This window comes from Corythoichthys intestinalis, chromosome 5, assembly GCF_030265065.1.
Source record: "Corythoichthys intestinalis isolate RoL2023-P3 chromosome 5, ASM3026506v1, whole genome shotgun sequence".
Lineage (NCBI taxonomy): Eukaryota > Metazoa > Chordata > Actinopteri > Syngnathiformes > Syngnathidae > Corythoichthys > Corythoichthys intestinalis.
The window spans coordinates 24,259,297-24,285,600 of NC_080399.1; the positions used below are offsets into that span (position 1 = coordinate 24,259,297).

At 40.0% G+C, this 26,304-nt stretch overlaps 1 protein-coding gene across 1 annotated transcript; it reads right to left on the reverse strand.

Moving 5' to 3' along the window:
- Window positions 1-166: 166 nt before the first annotated feature.
- Window positions 167-19,393, reverse strand: ric8b (RIC8 guanine nucleotide exchange factor B). Its single transcript, XM_057837094.1, has 10 exons — window positions 19,216-19,393; window positions 18,831-18,878; window positions 17,898-18,530; window positions 17,525-17,619; window positions 13,215-13,365; window positions 12,985-13,080; window positions 9,617-9,761; window positions 8,719-8,863; window positions 8,374-8,493; window positions 167-1,966 (listed from the first exon to the last, which is right to left on the reverse strand). The coding sequence occupies exons 1-10, from the start codon at window positions 19,309-19,311 to the stop codon at window positions 1,858-1,860; spliced, it is 1,638 nt and encodes a 545-aa protein (XP_057693077.1). The 5' UTR covers window positions 19,312-19,393; the 3' UTR covers window positions 167-1,857.
- Between the last annotated feature and the right edge of the window lie 6,911 nt (window positions 19,394-26,304).

Genomic DNA, 26,304 nt, shown 5'->3' on the forward strand with positions numbered 1-26,304 from the left:
ACATTTCCAAGACCATCATTTTTAAGGAAACAAAAAAAGTTTGTTCAGCCATTAACACTGCACTGTCAAGGAGAGCAGGCCATTTGATGACAATGAACAGTTAATGACAGCCAATAAGTTAGTGTCATGTAAAAAAATGGAATAACAGACCGACCAACAGTATTGATTTGTGTAAAAAAAAATAAAAAAAAATTAGGGGTGGGATTGTCTTTGTAATTAACTAAATAGCAATTATTTTATCTAAAATGATTTTAGTGTGGCGATTAATTGCATTTCAATGGAAAATATCATCAAAGACCTAAAATATAGTAAGTTGATGTGCCATTTTAAGATATTTGAAAAATGGCTTACCGTCATTCTTTTATAAATGGTCATTTGAGGCCAAAAAACCCCAAAAAATCTTAGCAAGAATTATTTTGTTCTTTAGTTGGTCACCTACCTTCTTTTCACCACGGACTATTTTTATCTGGACATATTTTACAGACCTTGTCAAAGGTTTTGTGGATTAATTGTCTAAGAACTAGCATATTATATGTATTAAATGGTGTATCGCAAAATTGTGCTCTCACTAAAGTCCTGTGTTGTTTAAAGCTTCCGTGATTGGAATGCAACCTGTGAATTAAATCGTTTGTAATCAATCATAAACAACACATTAAAATCCCACCCTGAAAAAATACAAAACTGACTAAATCAAGATAAAGGCTATTTTAGCCTGATGGCAGCAGTAAGCAGGTTAGACATTACCATCAAAGTCCACTAAATGAAAAGAATGTCAAGAAGTTTTTTTTTTTTTTTAAACAATGAAACCGTAACCTGTGAGTTTAGTTCTTCGTAACTCAATGGCCTCTCTCCAAAAAAACGTCATGGTGCCACTTCCAAAATCATAAGGCGTAGATCTTTCCAGCTCCCTCAAGTAGACTTCATGTTTAACTGTATATGTGTGAACAAATTGCAACAAATCAGGACAAAGTACTAAAAATAAATAGTACTGTTCAAGGAATGATTGATGCGTGCATTGCCATTCGATCAACTATGTTTTAAACAACTCAACTTAGGAACGAATAAACCCCCCCCCCCCCCCAAAACAAAAGAAAAGTGCAACAGTGAGGTCTCTTCACCCTCACTGGAGAACTACACTGTCCACCTGAACGGAGACCTATGCCATTTTAGCTGTGTTACACATTGAAAGGGTTGGATCCTTTGGGCCTTTTGAATATGTGACCATTTTGCTTACTATTGTGTACTTTTCCTGTAAAAAAAAAAAAAAAACATGGGTTGATTTATTGGAGGTCAAGCCCATTATATGTGAAAGTTCACAGTTCTGTATATAAATAAGTTTTGACATTATGATATCAAGGTGACATTCAACAATCGATTAACAGTGCCTTGCCTTGCTAAGCTTACTGTCTTAAGCAGGTTTCAACAGAGGTAGAGACTGGAAGAGTCTAAAAAAGATAGCTATAAGAGGTGAAAAAAGTATTGAAACTTTAACTCCATGGCTGCTATTGACTGTGATAAGACTTGCAACCCATTTCGCTCCCATCGGGCTCCTCCCATTTCAAATGGATTGCACGTCTATCACTATCAATGGCAGTAAAATGAGTTAAGAGTTGGACTTGGAAGCATTCCAAACTTTGAAAGTATTGTGAAATGTCACCTAAAAGTGTACGTAGCACTAGCATGATCTGATTGGCTGCCTTGCAAAGCTAGGTACATGCATACCAACAATCAGGAAAAATTTAAGTTAATCCAAAAATCCAACCGTTCAAATGTGACACATCTTAGCATTAGTTTTGTCTCTGTCTGGGCTCAGCCCCCACCCGCTCCCATCCTGACATACAGGACAACAGTGATGCACTAATCAGAGTCCGATGCAACATCATCGCCAGGCGGCGCGCAGAGTGTTTCTTCCAGGGGTGCGAACGTCCCATCTGGCTTGACTCCAATGGGCCGGATGAAGTTCTGCCTGCGGGGACACGCAAACATGGGAGAAGTCTTGTAAATAGGGGTTTTTATTTCTGTACAGCTGTAGTGGGAGGTAACGGTATTGTACTCTGCTCAAGTATACTTGTTTCATCTTTGTACGAGTTTGAATTTCAAAAACGTTACTTGTTCATTGTATATATTTGAAGGTAAACACTCATTTTTAATTTTTTCTTTTGTACAATTTAAACTCCCCAACACCTCCCATGGACACTTGCCGAAGTCCAGACAACCCCTCACCAGTTTGCCCTCTGCTCTCCTCTCCTCTCAACTCCAGTGGCAGTTTAATTACAGGATCAGCGCAAGGGCTAAGCTCCTCAAAGCCACGACTGCCCCTTCATCCTAATCCAATTATACCTCCTGTGTGTATTTGTGTGTGTCACTACTCCTTCCAAGAAGACTTCACACACAATTGTCTGTGACCAGACTTTTACTTTTTACTTCCAAACCCTGAACTTGTAATGTGTAGTTTAACCAGGAAAAAAATGGCATTTCAACAGAAAATTGTTACTTAATAAAAACATTTTTTTAAAATATGGCACTACCAGTCCATCTGTGCCGTTAAAAAAAAAAACTTCAAATACTGGTGTTTATCTACATGTGTTTGTTGCACAGTTTGTGTGCAATCTGTTAACACATTGGCAGCCATTTACAACAATAGAAGAAGCAGTTCAAATGGATCGCTGTCAATGGCAGTGATTGAGTTAAATGGTTGTGGTTAAAATCATTAAAATATATATATATATATATATATGGCGGAAAACACTCAGGCGACTTGAAGTTCCGCTGTGAGACCCCCAATTTGGCCAACTTTCAAGATTGTCCGATATGCATGTGTGATACATCATTGGAAAGCTTGAAATCTCATTTTTCTGGGGGAAGAAAAATTTGAACAGGAGGGCATTTAAAAAAAAAAAAAAGGGTTTTTTAAACAGCATAACCCCATCTGGAGGCAAGAGCACGCAAGAGCAGAATTACAGACGCCGTGACTTTAACGAGATATTATCGAGTGCTTACCTTGTTTCGATCCAAAAACTCCATGTAGCATGTATCACTAAGTGTCAAGACACAGCTGTGAATGGCCACAGCTGGATTTTGGGGGGGATTTTACGGGTGAAACATGGTAATTTAACAAGGGTCGCGATGCAGAAATCGCAGACATCAAGGAGTGGTCGAGAGTTTCTTTTTCATATATTTACCCTTTTAAACGTTTTTTTTTTTTTCTTTTTTTTTTGTTTTTTTGTTTGGGTCGATTATTTATCATCTAACATATCGGAGAAAAGGCGGCAGTAACAAAAAAAATACAATTAAGCTATAGTTATGAGGTAGATATCCATGATTGTTTTACAGGCGCCATTTTTTTCATTGTGACATAATTTGTTTAAAAGTTTAAAATATGTGAGTGAATAATTTTTTTAAGTCATTTTATTTATTTATTTATTTTTTAAATGAAATATGAGACATCAATTAATGATTCTAAGCTAAAAACGACATTTTGAATAATATAATTAATTACCTTTGTTTTATGGCTGGGTTGAAACAAAAGTGGTTGCGCGACGTCTGTAAACGGGGGTTTTCAGGGTAGAACGGACAAATTAAAAATAGTTCGCGGGCTTAATGCGTCATGAATCTGCTATGGCAGCATATAGACATGTTGTTCTATCAAACAAAACAGTTGTTTTGGCTTCAAATACAGCAGTTTCTTTAAAAGAGGAGTGCAAGAGCAGAAACTGCTTTCTCAGTCTTGTCTGTGTTTTCCGCCATACAAATATACTTAGAAATGGTCATCATTTTTAAATAAAATCACACTTAAATCAAACGTGACAACCAACCCAATAGTGTGTGACATCTCTTGCCAAAATGGGGACTGTTGTCACAAAGTGTCAGGCTGTCTTTGATTAATAAATCACTTTTGAAAATGATATATTTGAAAACCAAAAAGGTCAAGCCAATATATTGAGCTTGCTTGCTTGCTTGATATTCCTGGCTTGTAATCATTTTGTGTTGCTTGGATCTAAACTAAATGAAAAAGTGCCACTAAAAAGGTAGGGGGTTTTTTTTGCTAAAATTAGAGGCTGTACAGTATATTTAAAAATTCCGATTTTATGTCCTTGTTATGCAGAAAATATTTGTTAAACACAATTTCTTTGTGTTTCAGCTCAAACTAAGTATAAAATGAGGAAAATGTACATACTGGTATATCTAGTGATACATCTATATACGAAGTTAATTCGTTCCAGCACTAAGTTGAAATGGTCGTATGTTCAGCGGGATTTTCCCATAAGAATACGTTATAATTCCATTAATTTGTTCCAGCCCGAAAACTTACACTAAATCCTTAATAAATACTGCTGGTACAATTGCAAATAGCAATTACACAGAGCAAAACAAATAAATTATAAATAAAAATCAGAATAATACTATAACAATAGTAATAATAATAATAATGTAGCGAATCGGGTTCTAATGTGGCGGATGTGTTTTGCGTGGTGTACCTGAACGCACTGCGTGGCTGACGTGACAGAGTGTGAGCGAGATATATTAGAAATTTTACTTTCACTTTTAATGTTCTGTTGATGGCGTCAGCTGCGGAGGATAGTAGGCGTGTTGTGTCGCAGTTCTGAAATAAGTTATTAAAAACCTGCTTCAGTTGGAGATTTCTTTGGCTATGTTAAAATAATAATAGTCACATTAACTTATGAAGACTGGTGAACGGAAGTCGGAGGAGGACTGTCAAGATCATAGACATTCGATGGCCGTATTGCCCAGCCGGTTCACGGACGCGCACACCACACTCATATTTTTCTAATATTTCCATCTTCATTTCAATGGTAAGCGTCACCTTTTCCCTTTTTTCGTCACCTGCACTAACATTCTTGGAACTTATGTTGATTTCTCTTACAAGGAAATAAGCCGTGCGTCTGTCTTGCGGGAAAACAAAGCAACTGCAGCGCTGTCATAGATCGTCGTATTTCAAGCATGTCGTTAGATGTAGAAACAAATGGCGAGTCAAATTTTACGTCGGATAGTGAAAAGATCGTGTGCCAAAGCGACCGTATGTTGAGGTACCACTTTATTAGATACACCATGCTAGTAACGGGTTGGACCCCCTTTTGCCTTCAGAACTGCCTCGATTCTTCGTGGCATAGATTCAACAAGGTGCTGGAAGCATTCCTCAGAGAGTTTGGTCCATATTAACATGATGGCATCACACATCACACAATTGGTGCAGATTTGTCGGCCGAATCTCCCGTTCCACCACATCCCAAAGATGCTGTATTGGATTGAGATCTGGTGACTGTGGAGGCCATTTGAGTACAGTGAACTCATTGTCATGTACAAGAAACCAGTCTGAGATGATTCCAGCTTTATGACATGGCGCATTATCCTGCTGAAAGTAGCCATCAGAAGTTGGGTACATTGTGGTCATAAAGGGATGGACATGGTCAGCAACAATACTCAGGTAGGCCGTGGCGTTCCAACGATGCTCAATTGGTACCAAGGGGCCCAAAGAGTACCAAAAAATTATTCCCCCCACCATTACACCACCACCAGCCTGAACCGTTGATACAAGGCAGGATGGATCCATGCTTTCATGTTGTTGACGCCAAATTCTGACCCTACCGTCTGAATGCCCCAGCAGAAATCAAGACTCATCAGACCAGGCAACGTTTTTCCAATCTTCTATTGTCCAATTTCGATGAGCTTGTGCAAACTGTAGCCTCAGTTTCCTGTTCTTAGCTGAGAGGAGTGGCACCCGGCGTGGTCTCCTGCTGCTGTAGCCCATCTGCCTCAAAGTTCGACGCACTGTGCGTTCAGAGATGCTCTTCTGCCTACTTTGGTTGTAACGGGTGGTTATTTGAGTCACTGTTGCCTTTCTATCAGCTCGAACCTGTCTGGCCATTCTCCTCTGACCTCTGGCATCAACAAGGCATTTCCGCCCACAGAACTGCCGCTCACTGGATATTTTTTCTTTTTCAGACCGTTCTCTGTAAACCCTAGAGATGCTTGTGCGTGAAAATCCCAGTAGATCAGCAGTTTCTGAAATACTCAGACCAGCCCTTCTGGCACCAACCATGCCACATTCAAAGTCACTCAAATCACCTTTCTTCCCCATACTGATGCTCTGTTTGAACTGCAGGAGATTGTCTTAAACCATGTCTACATGCCTAAATGAACTGAGTTGCCGCCATGTGATTGGCTGATTAGAAATTAAGTGTTAACGAGCAGTTGGACAGGTGTACCTAATAAAGTGGCCGGTGAGTGTATATAGTATAAAACCATTAGAAAGTACAACAGTTAAGAAAAGTGGAAATTAGAATTTTAAAGTCGTGACCAGAAACCCAAACTTTTCGGGGAACCAAAGTGTTTATATATCTCAACGCGACAAAGCAAACTAGGATATGCCATATAGAACCTGGGAACAAAACATGTGTTACATGGTGTTATTCCAAGATGTGTTTAAACTTTTTGGGGAACCAAAGTGTTTATATATCTCAACGCGACAAAGCAAACTAGGATATGCCATATAGAACCTAGGAACAAAACGTGTTACATGGTGTTATTCCAAGATGCGTTGATTGGAAGATATTCATGAAAGAGTGGTAAAATGTTCCTGCTATCCCCTATATATCTCAAGGCATAACTAAACTACATAAAAATACATAAAGCATAAAAAGCCTGTAGGTAAAGTTTTTAGTAGCGAATTACTCTTATCATCTTGAAATACGCAGGTGCGTATTCTACTGGTTTATTAGAAACATCGTGCCTACAATACAGTGCTGTTCCTCTTCCTAGATTACAGACATCACCCACCAAAATTAATAATCAAAGTAGGCCCAGTCAAGCCTAACGAGATGTTTACCCACAGAACCCTGAAGTATAATCTCCCCCAATTAACGACATCACACAGATTCACAAAAGGCATACAGGTGGAGTATGTACTAATTGGAGGAGCAGTTAAGCAGTTAGTGGACGACATTCTTTAAGGGCTGTCTCATCCCCTTCGAGTCAACGTGTTCTGGAGTCACAACACCCAGGACCAAAGAAAGGGGAAGCAGTTCTCAGAAAGGCATCTTCTTCTTTAAGGAGGCACGTGCCTCATTACGGATCAGCCCTTGTGACAATGGCCAAGCCCGCGCAATTGTTCCACATTTTCCGCCAAAGAATAAAGTCAGGACACTCGGGTTTGATGGTAAAAAGATGAATAGATAACTGTGCAAAGAGTCTGTTTGGTTCACCAATTAGGGCTTAATTGATGAAGCCTTAATAACCACGTCCATTTCACTCCCGCGTCTAATTGACGCGGAGGGGATTCTTGCTCGGGCGACTCTGTTGGCAGGGAGAGACGAGACGAGTGTTTGGATGCGAGAGCGGCAAAGGTCAACGCTAATATACATCAAGGTGCCTCAATGCTGCTGCTTGTTAAAATGTTAGCACTGCGAGTAACAAGTCTTTCAGCCCCTTTGCACAACTAACACCTTAAGGTCATACATAGAAAAATCGGCACGAGACCCCATTTCTCGCCTCAAGGGTTAGGCTTTTGCTTTGAAGTCAAATGGCACTGATTGATTAGTTGGTCGATCGATCGGGGCTGATTTAATAAATTAAGATGGATCGGTCATTCACTTAACATGTACTGTACCAATCTTGTAGGCTAATCATGTCTAGAGTCAGTTAGCCACATTAGCACACTAGCCCTTTGGTCGTGGACATTCTTGGTCATTAATATGAGTATATATGTGCACTTGTTAGGTACATTCATTCCTTCGCCATCCCAACATGTTTACAATTGTAATGTCTGCTGCTCTTGGCTACAGTGAAAGCATCAAGGTTTCAAAACCACAAAACTTTTCTGTCATACCGTCCCCTAAGGTATTAGCTATTTTTATGTCCCAAAAATGCATGAAGAAATCCATCACTTGCAGCTTTAAGGCTCAATCCTCCCCTACCGGTTGTTGCTCAGTGTCAGTGAGTCAGCTGTGCTACACGACGGCTGGAGGAGGTGAAACGCCTGAACTTTTTCCCCCCATCGAAGAAAACAAAATCGCTGGTATGGGAATACTTCAGAGAGTGTGTTTAATGTAAACATGATACAAGTCGTACACACGTGATTTTTATGGAAAATAATTAAATTTGGTTTTTAAAATTTATTTTAACTTAACATTATACTTATGTTCCAACTTGCTAATATGTTTTGAAAAATAAAAATCCTGTTCAATGGATTTTTTTTTTTTTTAAACCCAGAAATCTCAAAGTAACACATTTTAGAGCTGTGAATGCAATACAGTGATATTTTGGCTTAACTTTATCATACAATCAGAATATCATACCGACACATGCCTATTTCCAATTCAAACGATGGCTGAAAGTTCAATTTGCCGTGGTTACCTTGACAACTTGTCCAGCATGTTTACAAGCTTCTGGGCCTCGTATTCCTTCTGCTCCTCGGTCATCTCCTCCATGGGGTTCGGCATTGGCTCCTCTACGTGACCAGTGATGGGATTAATGCTGGCAAACAGAAAGGTTATTTTTTATTGACTCATTCACTGCCATTAATGGAGATGGATGTCTAATCCATTTAAATTGAGATCTTCCCACTCAAAATGGATTGCGCTTCTATCGCCGTTTATGGCAGCCTGCGTGTTTAATAAGCACTTTATTGGGTACACGTTTCAGCCCGTACAGGACTAAAAATCCAGCAGATGGGGAAAACATAGTTTTCCCTTCACTCACAAGGGTTTGGCAGTTTTGTACTCTTCTGTGTCAGAGTCTTCATCTGGTGAGTACTCAGTCTCTCCTCTCCCTCCTCCTAAAAGCCCTCGTGCCATCAGGAGTCCTGCTGCATTGCCGTAGCCAGTGTACTTCAACAAGTTGTCCACTAAAGATCCCAGAAAGGAACACACATATATGTCATGGAAATGAAAGCCCGATTGGCTTTACACAGTAATAAAATTGGTATGTTTAATGTTTAGAAATGGACTACATTCATTAAAAATAAAAACCTTCTGCAACAGGGAGCCAGTTAAGTTTTTTTTTTTTTTCTAAATTACCCCTGTTAGCAGTTTTAACTACTGATATGAAATTAGGTCCATGTAAATAATGAAAGAAAAAAAGTGACATGAGCCCATCCCCAAAATTGACCAGATCAATTTAGTATGGAGGACCAGGAGTGGAAACATAAAAAATTAAATGTGTCATTAAAAATGATTATTTCAGTTAATAGTATAGAAAAATCTAAAATCTTGAAATAAATATTATGTTTTTTGTTTTGTTTTTTAGCACTTGAGCATTATTTTGGTCATTCCCATCTAAGCCGCCAAAGTTTATGCCCACTGAAGTATAAATTATATCGTGCTAGACAAGGGAAAAGGCAAAATGAAATACATAAAAAGTGAAATGAATAAATGTTTAAATGAATTTATTAGAAATTAAATGAATTAACACAAATTCAAATAAATTGCAGAAATAGTACGATTATTCATTTAATCATGTGTTTTTATTTATTAATTTAATTTTAAGCAGTCCTGGTCCTTAATTTAGAGCTTTTTGAAGTTCTGAAACAATAAGCAGTTCGACAAGTCATTGTGTGAACATGTCATATACCGTAATAATACTCGCTCTCGCTCCTTACCACTCTCTTTACACAAGACAAACAAAAATTCTGCAGCCGCTTGCTTGACGGCCATCTCCACGTGCGTCATCAGACGCACCAGTTTGTTCCTGGTGGTGGTTCCCACCTCTGGTCTGATCTTTACATCTGTGAGTGGAGGGAGCACCTAAACAGTGAATGAATAGGGTCAAAAAAATAAAAATAATAACCATTAACTAATTGTCTGCCATTGGCAAGAGGTACACATCCAATCCATTTCAACTGGGAGGATTTGGTAGTCCAGTTAACCCTTTAACACCGAACGTGTCGGCAGCGACGCGTTTACGCATATCGTCTTTGAAGCCTCGTCACGCTGTAATTACGTCACCCACGTGCCGCTGGTTGGTCTCATTTTAAAGTGCGGAAGTTGATGTCTACACCAGTTTTTATTTGAAGTCAATCGACCAAGAAAAACGGGAGATGATGTCATTTGAGTTTTATAGTTTTATTGCACTCATAAATATGCATTAAAATGCTGCATGGACCATGTATCTATCTCCATATTTCCATCATTTCTTGTTCTTTATCAAAACCGAAAGCAGCACAAAGGACTACGTATCCCAAGAGCCGTTGTGATGTCAAGAAGGACGAACCGAATGTTATCATTTTTAATAAATTTCCGAGCGAGGCGCCAACTAATAAAAGGGAGGCATGCGAAGCAAGCAACGGCCGGTTGGTTTGAGCGAGCGTCTTTAAAACGTGCAGAATGAATCTAAAACTACATTTAGCGCAAGCTAATGCATTATTTCATTAACTCAAGGAAGAAGATGAGCTGTATTTGTCGTTGTTTTCTTTGGATGAGTCGGCGTCTCGGCGAGTAGAAGTGACAGCAGCGCGCAAACGGCAAAAGAGTAGGCTGTGTGACGTTGTGTGTGACGCAGCTCCGTGACCTGTTCAAGAAGCTTTATTGAGTGCGCAAAAAAAAACTTTATTGGGTCACATGCCTGAAAAATTTGAATTGAACTGAACTACTTGTCAATATTTTTTAAAATACTATTTTCAATGTTATATATATTTTTTCTAGGGGTGTCAAACGATTAAAAATTTTAATCGAGTTAATTACAGCTCAAAAATTAATTATTCGTAATTAATCGCAATTCAAACCATCTATAAAATATGCCATATTTTTCTGTAAATTATTGTTGGAATGGAAAGACCGAGATGGATATATACATTCAACATACGGTACATAAGTACTGTATTTCTTTATTATAACAATAAATCAACAGGATGGCATTACCATTATTAACATTCTGTTAAAGCGATCCATGGATAGAAAGACTTGTAGTTCTTAAAAGATAAATAAAAATAATATATAAATATATAAATAAATATATAAATATTTATAAAAATTTATAGAAAATAAAATAACTAGTACAAGTTATAGAAATTTCATATTAAAACCCCACTTCATGTTTTCGTTTTAATAAAATTTGTAAAATTTTAAATAAAAAAATAAACTAGTAGCCCGCCATTGTTGATGTCAATAATTACTTACACAATGCTGATGGGTGCTGACAACTATAAAATCAGTCGCACCCAAGTGCCAGCAGAGGGCGGCAAAACTCCGAAAAACACAACAAGTGCACCTTTCACTTTGCAGTCCTTTTTGCTGTCCTTTCTGTTTGAGCGGGGCATTTGTGCGTTAATTGCGTCAAATATTTTAACGGGATTAATTTAAAAAATTAATTACCGCTCGTTAACGCGATAATTTTGACACCCCTAATTTTTTCTTCACTATAATCTTTTCAATTTTTATGTAAATGTGTGTTCGAGAAGTTTGATTGCATGTACGTATATACTTTTGATAAGGTGATGGGTACAACACCTAACTTCACAGAGAGATATCCTCCAAACCCTTTTTGTGTTAGATGATATATATAATTTTTTCTCACTATTTTGCACTGTATTATAACCAGTGTTGTTAATAACGGCGTTACAATATAACGGCGTTACTAACGGCGTTATTTTTTTCAGCAATGAGTAATCTAATTAATTACTTTTCTCATCTTGGCAACGCCGTTACCGTTACTGAGGTGGGAAAGGCGTGCGTTACTATGCGTTACTAAGTTGGTTGAATAAAAAAAGTCTGAGAGAAACGGACTCACGGGGACGAGAGCAGAGCAGCAGTGGGGAAGACGCCGTTGCAACCGCGATGCTAGGTGGCTCCAATAATAACTGACTGCAGCCATAGCCGACAAACTACGCCCACATGACACGGTAGATATCATATTATAGAACTAGATGCAAAACCTGACACAGCTGCATTGCCAACATGTTTTAAGGACTACATGCGTTAGTAAACAGCCGCCATCTTAAAGCAGTAGACCTCTCAGGAAGGCCCTGATGTAGAGATCCTTCCTAACGAACCTAAGTAACTTTTTTTTTTTTTTTTTTAAATCTAAAATGCTTCTAAATCGGCTAATTCTTAACTTAAATCTATCTTTAAATGATGAAACAGTTTTAAAACTTACACATGTTTAAAGTAGACAGAAGGGAACTAATGCAATAACGGGAGCAATTTTAACAACTTTAACGGTTGATTCACAACTTTAAATGACTTCCACACATAGCAAAGGTTACTAGCTAGTTATCGCAATACCCTTGTGTCTAGTTAAGTGGAGGGTAAAGAATTGGGCTAGGGCCAATTGTCCCCCAAATCCTTTAAACTTCACATTGTGTGACCTGTTTTTTTTTGTTTGTTTGTTTTTTTGAGAAAAAAAAAAAATTATCACTAGTTACTTTGCCAAGTAACTAATTACTCTTACATTCAGGTAACTGAGTTACTAACGCAATTACTTTTTGGGAGAAGTAATTTGTAACTGTAATTAATTACTATTTTAAAGTAAAATTAACAACACTGATTATAACCTGTTTTGACCATAGTATGTGTAAAGGTCAAAAACGCCTATGACCATACCTGCTGTTTGTGTTGAATTGTCAAACATAAAACTATTCAATCTTATTTTTTTCTATTGAATGTTTATCCTAACAAGTTGAACAAATATTATCAAGCTTCAAAACGGTTGGTTGAGCATGTTTGGTTGTCAATGGAACATTAACATTACAAATTTTGAAAAAAAGATTTTGAGATTTTTTTGTCTTTTTGGGTCTAAAATGTGGATCATAATTGGTCAGTGAATAAATCAACAATTTGGACATGAAGTTCAAGGTGTCCTGAAAAAAGGGACCCAACTTGGCCATTGTAAACAATTTTTTCTTTGAAATATAAAGGCAACATCAAATGCATGCAAATTCGGCCAAAATAGGCTTAGGTGTAAAAGGGTTCAAATGACATCTAATGGGTTTATCAGTTGTGGGGTGTGGGAAGGAGTAGTATACTACAGTACCTGAGCTTTGATATATCTACGGATTTCTCTGTGTTGTCTGGACCCTTCAGTCAGCAGGCTGAGTATAGGAGTGAGACCCTCTTTGTAGTTGGAACCCTGACAAATACACATACACATTGTCCATAAGTATGAATGTGAAGAGCTGTTTGTAAGTGCTTTGTGGTTGGCTTGCGGCCAGTTGACAGTCATGTCAATGTACTTTGATATCATTGGCTGAATTTTTACTTCACCTTGTCTATCCGTTTCTCCATGAACTCCAGTAACACCTGTATGGCCTCCATGTTTTTGCCACCATATTCCTCAAGGCCTCCTCTCACAGGCATGTCGATCAACACGTCGAGGCAGGACACGGGAAGGTTGTTCAGCAGGTTGACTGCATGGCTACAGTTGGTCACATGAACAAAATCAGAATTTGTCAGTGGCAGTCAAAGTGTTTTGCTTTGAGAGGCACCTGAGCTCCAAAGACTTGAGCTTTTAATGCTATAGCTTCTTGGTCGCCCACTAAGCTCAGAAAGCTGCTTTGTTGAATAGATTACTGCAGGTATAAATATGCGTCCCCTTAAAGACAAGTTCTTCCAAAGTGCTTGCAATGGGCATGTACCTGCAGCAAGTACCATACTGTACAGTTGTCAATTGTCAGGACCTATTCTGCTGACCTAAACATATAATCTAAAATGGGGATGTCCCGATCACATATTTTTGCATTCGAGTCACCTGGTTTTAAAAATCTGCCGAGATAGAGTCGCGAGCTGATAGCCCCCAATTTTTTTTTTTTAACCAAAGTTTGAAACATGTTACTTTCCCACCCAGCCGCATTCATAATGTGAATTATTTTTAAACAAAAATAAGGTAGAAAAAGGCTTGTCCCTATTACGGTAAGTGATGTGTGTTATAAAGCGTAATGGTATTTTTACGTAAGAAATATGTATATATATATTTTTTTTTACAAGATCTAAAAGTTTTTTGAGTGAAAGCAGTGAATTAGTCTTTTTTTTTTTTAATTCTAGTTACATCTGAGATGCAATTGTTGGCTGTTTTCAACATGGTACATCGAAAATAAAGACATTGATTGACTGAAAATGGTTCAATATTACATGAAATGTCTTGTTTTCTTATGTATATTTATAATTGCTCTCCACCTAAAAATATATATGTTTTATCAGATTACTCAATTAATCGATAGAATTTTCAGTCCATTACTCGATTACTAAAATATTCGATAGCTGCAGCCCTATAGATTTCAGATTTGTCTAAACAGGGCCAGTGCTCAGGCCTTCAATGATGTCAGCATTTTCTCCCACTCTAATTGGTTGGTCAAGGCAAAACTTTGATAATCAATTTCCTGAAGCAATCTGCACAAATTAATATACGTACATTTCTCGTGACGTAACACAAGAGGCTGATTAAGCAGCTTGTTTTAAGCCCAAAAAATTGTTGTTTGATTGTACAATATGTCTACATGCCTCCATAGCAGTTTCATTGCGTAATTTGCCCCCTAGCCTATTTTTCCATTTTTTCGTTTTACCCTTGGGTCCCCCAATTTAGAGACAAACCCAACTGTTTTATTTTCAACGCAGCTTTTTATAATATTTTTCAAATGATCATTTTTAGCTTAGAATCTGTAATAAATGTCTACTGTTAAGTTTACAAAAGAAAAACTTACATCGCATAGATCTACCTCATAACTAGGGATGGAAATCGAAATCCGATTCCAATTCGGAACCGGTGCCGAGTGTTTCGAGGCCTCGACATCACAATGAACAAGCCTTAACGATTCCTAAAGACGCGTATTGCGTCATGACGTGTCTTCTTGTCCAGACGCATCAAACTAGCATGGCGCCAAGAACCACTCTCTCCAAAGTTTGGCTACACTTCACCAGGAAAAAGGGTGAAAATGAAATGTTACGATAGTTTAGCACGAGCATTGCCGCTGTAAACATAACAATGACAGCACGTAGGTTCGAACGCTCGAAAGTGTGTCTTCACTTCACGAGGAAAAATTACAACAAAGCGACTTGCAGTCATTGCGAGATGGAAATAACTGCATCGGGAGGGAATAGACTGCACTGTCCTCACCGAGACGCTAAGGCTCAATCCTGGCTATACAGCTAGCTAAACTCCCCAATGACGATGCAGTTGGCGTTGGTATAATTTGCTGACTTTATTCAACCATCACTTGAAACTAAGAAAATAGAAATGAAACAAATCAATTTCGTCCCCAATAACAAACAGGTTTGTATCAACGTAAATCAGCGATGATTAGCTGCTAACACAGTAATAACAAACAGTTAGCATGCGTTTGCTAGCATTAGCACATCGTTTAAACCACTACACAACTGGATTTAAGTGTCCGATCGCGAGTGGAAACACACAGCAACAACACAGAAGATGATACATACAGGCGTTGGCTCTGTAGATATTTTACAAACATTAACAAAGAACGTAGGCTCGTGGCAGTGTTTCCCTTTCTCACTAACTCGCTCACTCACTTGGATACGGCATTTCTTCTTCTTCGGTGTAAGCGCGCTCTTCTTCACGTGAGCGCGCTCTTCTTCGCGTGAGGAAGCGCAAGGGTGCCACCACTTGAGCGTAAAAGCACCATAAAAACTAAAAGGCATGCATTTCAATATACTGGTAAATAAAAACAGGGGTCCCCAAACTACGGCCCGCGGCTCCATATTTGGTCCGGCCCCCTGAACAATTCTAGAGAGCATTTTGAATTTGTTTTGGTTTTTTTCTCCCTCAGTAGTGTTATTTATTTCCTGGCTTTTTTCAGTGAATAACTCAGAGAGGGTTATTTGATTATTATCTATTTAATTAATAGTGCTATTATGATATTATTATTTTAATTTTATTTACTTTTGTTCCGTGAAGAATCCACAAAGGGTTATTTGATTGTGGCTTTCTGAAAAATAATATTTTTTTTACATTTACGCACTCCTGCAATCGTCACACTTTTTCTGTTACAAACTGACCCCGGCCTCTCATCAGAGAAGGGGAAAGTTATTTGGCACTCACAGGAAAAAGTTTGGGGACATTGCCAAAGGCAGAACAACGACCTATATGCCAAAATATACCAATATTTTTTATTTCTATTAGAAAAATGTTTACAGTAAAATGTTACACATTCTTGTGCATTTGCCACTTATTGCCACAGTTAACATTGAGGCTTTGGGCCTCTTTTGACCTCGTTGTGAGTTTGTAAGGTTGTGACTTCTGATTAAACAAACTTGATGCCAATCAAAATGTTTGTTCTTCTTTTTTCCGAAATTAGAATCGATAAAGAATCGAATCGTTAAGCAATATCGATAATGGAATCGGAATCGTAAAAATCGTATCAATTCCCATCCCTTCTCATAACTGTCGTTTAATTGCATATTTCTTTGTTACTGTCACAGTTCCCTGATATTCTCAATGCTAAATGATTGATCCAGACAGAGAAAAAAAAAACTTACAAGAAAATCTCAAATACTCGTTATATCCATGGCGTTGAACTCAGGAGACCTCCGCAATGACAGTGTTAAGATTTCAAATCTAAACACAGCCTTGTCACGCCATTTTGCGTCTACGTCTTTACACTCAACTGATATCCAGTAAAATGAGTTTTTTTTAAAAATCCAAACAACACTAAACATTAAATTCAGTGTGTGGACTGTGCTCGCGCGTGACCGTGCCACAAGTTGAGAATCCTGTTTGGCAACTGGAAAGCTCGGCTTTTGCTCTGTGTTTCCTCGTCGCTCGCTTTTTCCTACTACTTCCTTATTTTTCTTAATCTGTATTTCATGTTTGGATTGTAAAATTACTTTGTGGACTGGTTTTGAACAGTAGGTGGTTATCGCCATGTAGTTTATAAGACAGAGCCGAACAGTGCTCGCTTTTTATTTGACTGGTAACTTTGCACAGAGCGTACCGTTTTTGAGAACAAGACTTTGAACAAAGCCGACTATATTTGTATTTTCTTTGTATATCAGTTTAATCTGTTATTTTATCATACGTTTACGAGCCCTGCCTCTGCGTGACCGGGGGACTCCCTCTCCTACGTGCACAGAATAGTATAAACAGGAGCGCGCATTCGGATACAGTTTGGTTATTGACGTTATAAATACAATCAAAAAAGAATGTTGTCTTGAGTGTTGCCAATTTCTGTTCATTAGTAAGTAATTAGTAGGTCCTAATTTCTTCCTGCATGTGTTGTATTCATTGATGCATATTATTTTCAAATATTATGCAAATATTTCTGCATTTATAAAAACTTGCTTTTTTAATGGTTCCTTGCCCTTGCTGGCCGTGAAATGGAAAAGGAGAATGGACTTCCTCTTTAAGATCTAGTTGTTGTTTTTATTCGGTTCCCTGGATTTGTCATTTTCAAGCATTTTTTTAAACAAATAAAAATACTTCCCCTGCTTCAAAATTTCCTGATTATCTGTTTTCAGTTGTATTTTTTTAATGTTTTACACTTTTGTTATCGTATAATATGGAACTGAACTACTCGGGGTAGTAAAAATAGATTTACTTTGTATGAGAAGTGAGGGATTCGTACCTGTGCGCTTCCTCCGTTTTCTCCTCTGTCTCCGTCCTTAACATCAGCACGTGGCGCAGAATGGCAGCAATGACTCTGTACTGGTGGTCATCCTCCTAAAAAAACAAGTGAATTTTAAAAGAAACACTAGACAATTATTAAATGTGTGGAAGCAATACAGAAATGCAATATATTTTACACCACTTGCTGTTCTCCAATAAGTAGACAAATGGAAAAAACACAGCCACTCTGACGTCTTTCTGTGACTCTTTCAGTCATTATGATGGGTTTCTTGTGACATTCTAATATCCCTAACTTTTTGTGAGTCATGTAAGTGTGAATGCATTTGAACTTTGTGTAGCAAATTGAGTTCACAACAAAAGAACTAACTCACCACGCCACCGACATTGCTCACAGTGAGGTTGAACAGGGCTTTTAGAGCCTCCATGGCTCTTTCATTTTCCTCGGCAGGCAGAGGCAGGGCCTGCGGGTCGGGCCGGGCAACCTCATAGGTGCCGTCCCATCTTACGTCCAGGGTATGCTCCAGCACCTCAGCCAAGAGTTTGACCACCTGCTTCTCCCTCCTCAGCTCCCCCCGCAGATCCGAGCGCAGCGCCGACAGCAGGAAGAGGAGGCGCAGCGTGAACAGGCCCACCTCGTGGTGCCACGCGGCGGCCGCACGCAGGCTGGCGCACAGCCCGTGGGCCAGCTTCACGTCCACGCTCACCTGCTGAGCCGCCGCGCTGTTGTACACCACGTTGCACAGGCACTTCAGGGCCTCCACAACCACCACTCTCTCCTCCTCGGTCGCCGGCGCGCTCGGCTGCGGAGGTTCACGGTCGTCGCCCCCTATCTCCCAGCCGCTCAAGCGGGCCATCCTGGCTAGAGTCAGTATGCCGTCCCGGGTGGCGACCGGTGCCAGGACTGACTTGTCTCGGGAAAGGATGCGAAGGGTCTCTAAACAAGTCTTCTGGCAGCTGTGCTGCACTTGCATCCCGAGCACTATTAGGACACTTTGGCACAGCTTCTGAAATGGCAATAGAATTGCAAACATAAGTCAGCTTTTTTTTCTTCGTTTGCTGTCGATGTGCAACAGGAAAGCTATATTTTTGATGGCCTCCTCAAAAGTGCTTAAACGTTCAACTTTTTTGAGTCCCAAGATGTTGAAGTCGGTTTTCCTTGCGTTTGCTCCCACATACCAAAAATGGTGATAGTTTATGTGAGCATGTAGTCCCATAGTCACTTACAGATCACCCGCAGCCCCCCTAATAAGGTCAAGCCCTTTAAAGATGGATGGAATATGTACACACTGATGGCGTTTGCTTACACTGCGCAGCGTTTCCTCTTTCTGGTCAAATGTGAAGGTGTGGCTGTTCTGAAATGGAGAAAAACTCATGATAGAGGAAACCAGTACATTGATCATTATATTGAATGAGTCCAGCATCTACGGCAGGTTTAACAAAAATGTAAACGCCACATTGACATTTTAGAAACGTTGAAATATACCAAATGTGACAAATAAACATTAAAAATCACAAGGCACTATTGAAGCTAAACGGAATGACACGCTTACAGGAAAGGCAATCCTATTAGGTTAGCAGTGATGCTAACTGACGCTTGAGCTACGTTTTGTTTTTAGCCAACGCTAAAAAAAAAAATTTTTTTTTTTTAAAGTGGAAAGAAAGAGAGAATGAAACAATATCCCAATTTACCTCCCGATTAAACTCCCGGAGAAGCTCCTCAATGTCCACCTCGTTAGCACTCTCGAGCTGCGACAAAACATTATTTAAGTCCATGACAGCTGTCATAAAGACAACACAGCTCGCTTGGGTGTTTTGGAAAGCGGTTGGCTAGTAGCTGGCTGGCTGGTTAGCTGTTGCGTTTGAGTGTCGCTTTGCCGGGGCGGAAATTCCATAATTGGTTCTGTCAGCGACTTCATGTCTCAAATTTAACGCCTACCATTTAGAAAATTCAACGCGCATGCAGACGTACCATCATATCTGAGTAGGGAAATTTAAATGTTTGACTAATATGATAATACTAAAAAAAAATTTTTTCTTTTTTAAATTATGCATACATATTTTCAAAAGATTTTATTTTGAAAATGAATGAATGCATGAAAACATGGCAAAATTAAATCTAAGATTTAGATTTACATATTAAAAAAAATACTCAAATTGATTAGAGGCTTTGTAATTAATTAATCTTTATTAATCACATATCAATTTTTGCCCCCCCCCCCAAAAAAAATATATATATATTTGAAAGGATTTTAGTCTGCAATAGCATTCAAGTGATTCAACACAAAACACAACAAAAACAAAGACCCGGGACAAATCCTAAAGAATTTGAATTTGAAATGATATTTTAAGACATTTAAATGGTCAAATAAAAATAATACTGTTCCATGAAGTGCACATCATTTTTCTATTGATGGTCACATGAAAGGCTGAAAACTAGTAAAAACAAGTAAACCTAAAAAATAAAATGTATCCAAGGTGTTCCCCAACCTTTTTTTCACAAAGGACGGATTTCATTTATACTACTCTGATACTGTACTACTGCTCATCTACAAAACACTTAATGGCCTTGGACCAAAATACTGTACATACTTGATTTGTTGGATCCCTATGAAACATCCAGACCCCTAAAGTCATCTGGAACCAGTCTCCTGTATGTTCCAAGAACAAGAACCAAGCTGGGTGATGCAGCATTTAGTTATTATGCTCCTCACCTCTGGAAAAAATTAGCTGAAGATCTGAAGTGTGCTTAAATTGTTAGCTCCTTTAAATCAGGGCTAAAAACGCTTTTGCTTATCACAGCATATCCATAACTGTCTATAAATTTCAAGCTATTTGCTTTTTATTCATTTTCTGCTTTATTTCCATTTCTGATTTGAATTATGATTAGATTTTTTTTTAAAAATTCTACTCATGATTTAATGCGATTTTCATGCATAATTTTATTGTCCTTTTTTTTTCTCTAACTTTCTTTCAATTTAATGTGATTTTCATGATCTTCATGTGTTGTAAAGCACTTTGAGTTGCCTTGTGTTGAATTGTGCTATACAAATAAATTTTCCTTGCGTTGCCTTCATTTGCCGACATATTTTGACGTATCTCTTTAATTCCGAAGTGGCTAAGCTTGTGCGAGTCAATGGTGGTTGGAATCAACTCCATTGGCTAATTAAACCTCAGCTAACTCGAAGATTAAGCCTTATGTGAAAAATTCTGATCTTCCCCTTTAAATTCAATCATCGGAAAGTCAATCACGTACGATGACATTTTTCTGTCATTCTTATGTTAAGGCGGCAAAGGAGAGAAATTGGTAAAAAGTAACCGATAAGTTACTTTTAAAGTAACTGAGTAAAGTAATCAGTAAAGTAACCAGATTAACTTTTTTGGTGTAATCAGTAATTAAATTAATTTAATAAGTAATCCGTGACAACACTGGTCCTCATCATCAGACATTTCAGACCTATTACTACTACTACTATCATTTCAGCTGTGTATCTAACAGCCATGACACCTTGGATTAGGAAACATAAGAGCAATGTTTTCAATAGATCTATAGACAAGTGTCCGAGGTACTTCCGCTTTACTTCTTTATGTCTGCCCGCAACTTCCGTTTTCAATTTTTTTACCATTGGCTTCAATGGCGCTGGAGTGGCATCACTCAATAAAACCCCTGAAAAAACACGATTTGGAAATACTGCATCCTTCTGCCATCTCGACAGGGGAAGAAGTGGCCGAGGGTGACCACAAGTAAAATATTATCATATTTTATTGACTGAACAGCAGTGGATGGAAACGCCATCAGGAACCTGAAAAGCTCCGAGTCATTCCAGTACCTGTACAGCCACAAAGTTGGATGTGTCCTCATACACGAACACGGGAATTTTGTCTTCATTAAGGTGGATGTAGAACCAAGCCAGTGCCTCAATGCTCCGTACCACAAACCATTGGTGCTGGTAATACGGAGGGAGACGTCGAAACTGGAAGCTGTACATGTCCCAAGCGTTTGTCTAGTCATGCTGCCGCTGTGTTATGGAAGGTATGTGCGCCAAAAATACGAAACCTAAAATCTGCCGCATGAAACAACTCTTTGCTTTGGCTATTGATATTACGATGATGATTGTAATTATGAAGTTTAATCATTTTTACCATAACTACTGCTACTGCTGCTAGCCTGTTGCTAATCAGTACGTGTTGGATGCCACCGCATAAATGCAAGTGTTACGTTTTTTGTTCTACTACGTCGTTCTATGTCGCACCGGACCGTCATCTCGATCCCGAGATCCAACCACGAGCTTTTTAACTGCAGCAACTTTAACATACGCTATTGGAGCTGGAATTACCGTCTAAATGTTTTATTGTGATCAATATCTGCAATAAAAAGAATGACATACTTTTTTTTTTTTATATGTACATACCTTGTAGTATTTCCTTGTAACAACAAAATCCGTGTCAGCCCCTCTGCATTCGACAAATGTAATATAATTTGCAATTTCACCTCATTTTGGTCACTCAAGTGGCCGGCGTATCAATCTATAACTCACATCAACACAGGCTGACAGGTTTGTTATAATTTTGTCCACGAATGATCAACGAAGTGATAAGAACAATCATCCAATCTCATCTATAAAAAAGTTGTGGTCAAAAGTTTACATACACTTGTGAAGAACATAATGTCATGGCTCTCTTGAGTTTCCAGTTATTTCTACAACTCTGATTTTTCTCTGATAGAGTGATTGGAACACATACTTCTTTGTCACAAAAAATATTCATGAAGTTTGGTTCTTTTATGACTTTATTATGGGTGAACAGAAAAAAAGTGATCAAATCTGCTGGGTCAAATATATACATACAGCAGCGCTAATATTTGGTAACATGTCCCTTGGCCATTTTCACTTCAATTAGGCGCGTTTGGTAGCCATCCACAAGCTTCTGGCAAGCTTCTGGTTGAATCTTTGACCACTCCTCTTGACAGAATTGGTGCAGTTCAGTTAAATTTGATGGCTTTTTGACATGGACTTATTTCTTCAGCATTGTCCACAAGTTCTCAATGGGTTTTAAGTCAGGACTTTGGGAAGGCCATTCGAAAACCTTAAATCTAGCCTGATTTAGCCATTCCATTACCACTTTTGATGTGTGTTTGGGGTCATTGTCCTGTTGGAACACCCAACTGCGCCCAAGACCCAATCTTTGGGCTGATGACTTTAGGTTATCTTGAAGAATTTGAAGGTAATCATCCTTCTTCATTATCCCATTTACTCTCTGTAAAGCACCAGTTCCATTGGCAGCAAAACAGCCCCACAGCATAATACTACCACCACCGTGCTTGACGGTAGGCATGGTGTACTTGGGGTTAAAGGCCTCACCTTTTCTCCTCCAAACATATTGCTGGGCATTTTGGCCAAACAGCTCGATTTTTGTTTCGTCTGACCGCAGAACTTTCCTCCAGAAGGTCTTATCTTTGTCCATGTGATCAGCAGCAAACTTCAGTCGAGCCTTAAGGTGCCGCTTTTGGAGCAAGGGCTTCCTTCTTGCACGGCAGCCTCTCAGTCCATGGAGATGCAAAACACGCTTGACTGTGGACACTGACACCTGTGTTCCAGCAGCTTCTAATTCTTGGCAGATCTGCTTTTTGGTGATTCTCGGTTGAATCTTCATCCTCCTGACCAATTTTCTCTCAGCAGCAGGTGATAGCTTGCGTTTTCTTCCTGATCGTGGCAGTGACAAAACAGTGCCATGCACTTTATACTTACAAACAATTGTTTGCACTGTTGCTCTTGGGAACTGCAGCTGCTTTGAAAAGGCTCCAAGTGACTTTCCTGACTTGTTCAAGTCAATGATTCGCTTTTTCAGATCCATGCTGAGCTCCTTTGACTTTCCCATTGTAGCGTTTGTGGGCGTTTGCATCCAATGAGCCCTATTTAAATGGCCAAAACTTCATGAATGTTTTTTTGTGACAAAGAAGTATCTGTTCCAATCACTCTATCAGAGAAAAATCAGAGTTGTAGTAATAACTGGAAACTCTAGAGAGCCATGACATTATGTTCTTCACAAGTGTATGTAAACTTTTGACCACAACTGTACGTCTCATCTACGTCGTGCTAAATCCATTTTTGGAGATTCCGTGGGTTTCTCTGTCTTGATTTTGCAGTTTTAACTTCGTCAACACACTGCTAACTGCAACCGCAAATCATGAGTTTTTCTAAACCGGAAGTTCGAGGCAGACATTGCCCATATTTTGCTCAGGAAACTTGTGTATATGTAGCTTAATAATTATATTGAATTATACAGTATTTCTATTTCTTTTGTGCATGCTAAAAAAAACAAACTTCATCATCATCATAAATAAATACACACACACACACACTACATATAGAGTAATGCTAGCTAACTTAGCTAGCTAGTGTTAGCTAGTATGAAGTAGGCTAATTTGTTGTTAAATGATAGTAACAAAAGTTATGAAATATTATATGACGATAATACTTGCACATCCTGTGTAAAATAATCTTCCTAAGGGGTGATACTTCTGATATATCTAGTCTGTGTGGTCCACAGTTAATTTATTCATGACAGCCAAAATTGAAAAGAATCAAAGGTTCCCATTTTATTCCAAAGAAACTGCATGTGGTGTTAGGGCAGGCTAGGCGAAGGCGATGCGGACCAAAGTGCGACCCGGAAGCTGAAGTAGAGTGAAATGGTATTTATTAAAGACATGCAAGGTGTGGAGTGGCTGGAAGGGTTGATGATCCAGGTTGTGACTGTGGCAGGCGGCGTTGTTCTGTCAGGAGGCCTGGCTGGGTGAGTGTCCTGAAGGCAAAAGATAAAATCAATGAACCTTTCAAAAACAAGAGTCAAAAGACCACAGACTTGAGTTGGCCGATGTACCAATGGTGACTGGCAGAATCATCTGGCACCTGCTTGCTGCCCAGGCCGCTCCTTAAAAGCAGAGTTGATTGTGATGAGCTGCAGGTGCACTCCCAGGTCTGCCAAGGTTGAGCTCATGCCACATAAAACAGGAAGTGTAACAACAATAAAAGCCAGTAGAGGGGAGTGTGGGCTAGGACCACCACAGTACCCCCCCTCAACGGACGCCACCGGGCGGCCTGCCCGGCTTTCCAGGGTTGGCGGCATAGAAGTCCCGCAAGAGGGACGGGTCCAGAATGAGGCTACGAGAAATCCATGACCTCTCCTCAGGGCCATAGCCCACCCAGTCCACCAGGAACTGGAATCCACGGCCGCGAGGCCGGACATCAAGAATCCTAGAGACTGCAAAAGCGGGGTGGCCATCAATGAGAAGGGGCGGGGGAGGTGCAACGGCAGGAGGACACAGGTCACTGGAGGAAACTGGCTTGAGAAGGGAAACGTGAAAGGTGGGGTGGACATTCATGGATGCCGGGAGGTCCAACCGAACGGCAGATGGGTTGATGATCTTTGCTATTTTGTACGGGCCCACGAAGCGGGGGGCCAGTTTGCGTGACTCTACCTGCAGGGGGAGGTCCCGGGCGGACAGCCAGACCTCCTGTCCCACCTTGTATTCTGGGGCTGGTGAACGATGGCGATCGGCCAGTCTCTTGTTTTTCTCAGCGGTGCGAGCGAGGGCAGCCCTTACAGTCTTCCAGATTTCCCTAATCCTGCTGACATGGTCCTTCACAGCAGGAACGGCTATCTCCTTTTCCTGCTCTGGGAACAATGGAGGCTCAAATCCATTACAAGCCATGAAAGGGGACATACCAGTGGCCGAGCAGATGAGTGAATTATGGGCATACTCAACCCAAGGAAGGAAAGTGCTCCAGGAGACCGGATGGTGGGCGGTAATACAACGCAGAGCAGCTTCTAGGTCCTGGTTTGCCCTTTCTGTCTGGCCGTTGGTCTGGGGATGGTATCCCGAAGAGAGACTGGCTATCGCACCCACCGCCTTGCAGAACTCTCTCCACACCACCGAGGAGAACTGGGGACCACGGTCTGAAACGATGTCTAAGGGGATGCCATGAAGCCTGAAAACATGCTTGACCAAGAGATTTGCAGTTTCAAGAGCAGAGGGTAGTTTGGGAAGGGGAACATAGTGAACGGACTTTGAAAAATGATCGATAACGGTAAGTATAACTGTGTTACCTTCAGAGGGAGGAAGACCGGTTACAAAATCAACTGCGATGTGGGACCAAGGTCGACTGGGAACAGGGAGAGGGCGTAACAGACCAGTGGGTGGCTGATGGGAGGCCTTCCCTCGAGCACAGACAGTGCAGGCATTGACAAAGTTGCGGGTATCTTTGGCCATACCAGGCCACCAGAACGATTGTTGGAGGAAACCGAGGGTCCTATGGATACCAGGGTGGCAGGTTAGCTTGGACGAATGGCCCCATTCCAGGACTTGAGACCGCACGCCAGATGGGACATATAGGCGGTTTGGGGGACCGTTTCCTGGATCTGGATCCGCCTTTTGAGCTTCCCTGACCAGTGATGTGATCTCCCATCTAGCTGCACCGACCACGCAGGCCGAGGGGAGAATGGGCCCAGGGTCTTCTGTGTCCAGATTTGGAGAATGTAACCGTGATAGTGCATCAGCTTTACCATTGCGTGAACCTGGGCGGTATGAAAGTGTAAAATTGAACCGGGCAAGAAACAGTGACCATCGGGCTTGTCGGGGGTTAAGACGCTGTGCGGATTGGATGTACGAGAGGTTCTTGTGATCTGTCCAGATTAAGAAAGGGATCTTAGCACCTTCCAGCCAGTGACGCCATTCTTGCAGGGCCAAAACAACCGCCAGCAATTCGCGGTTGCCCACATCAT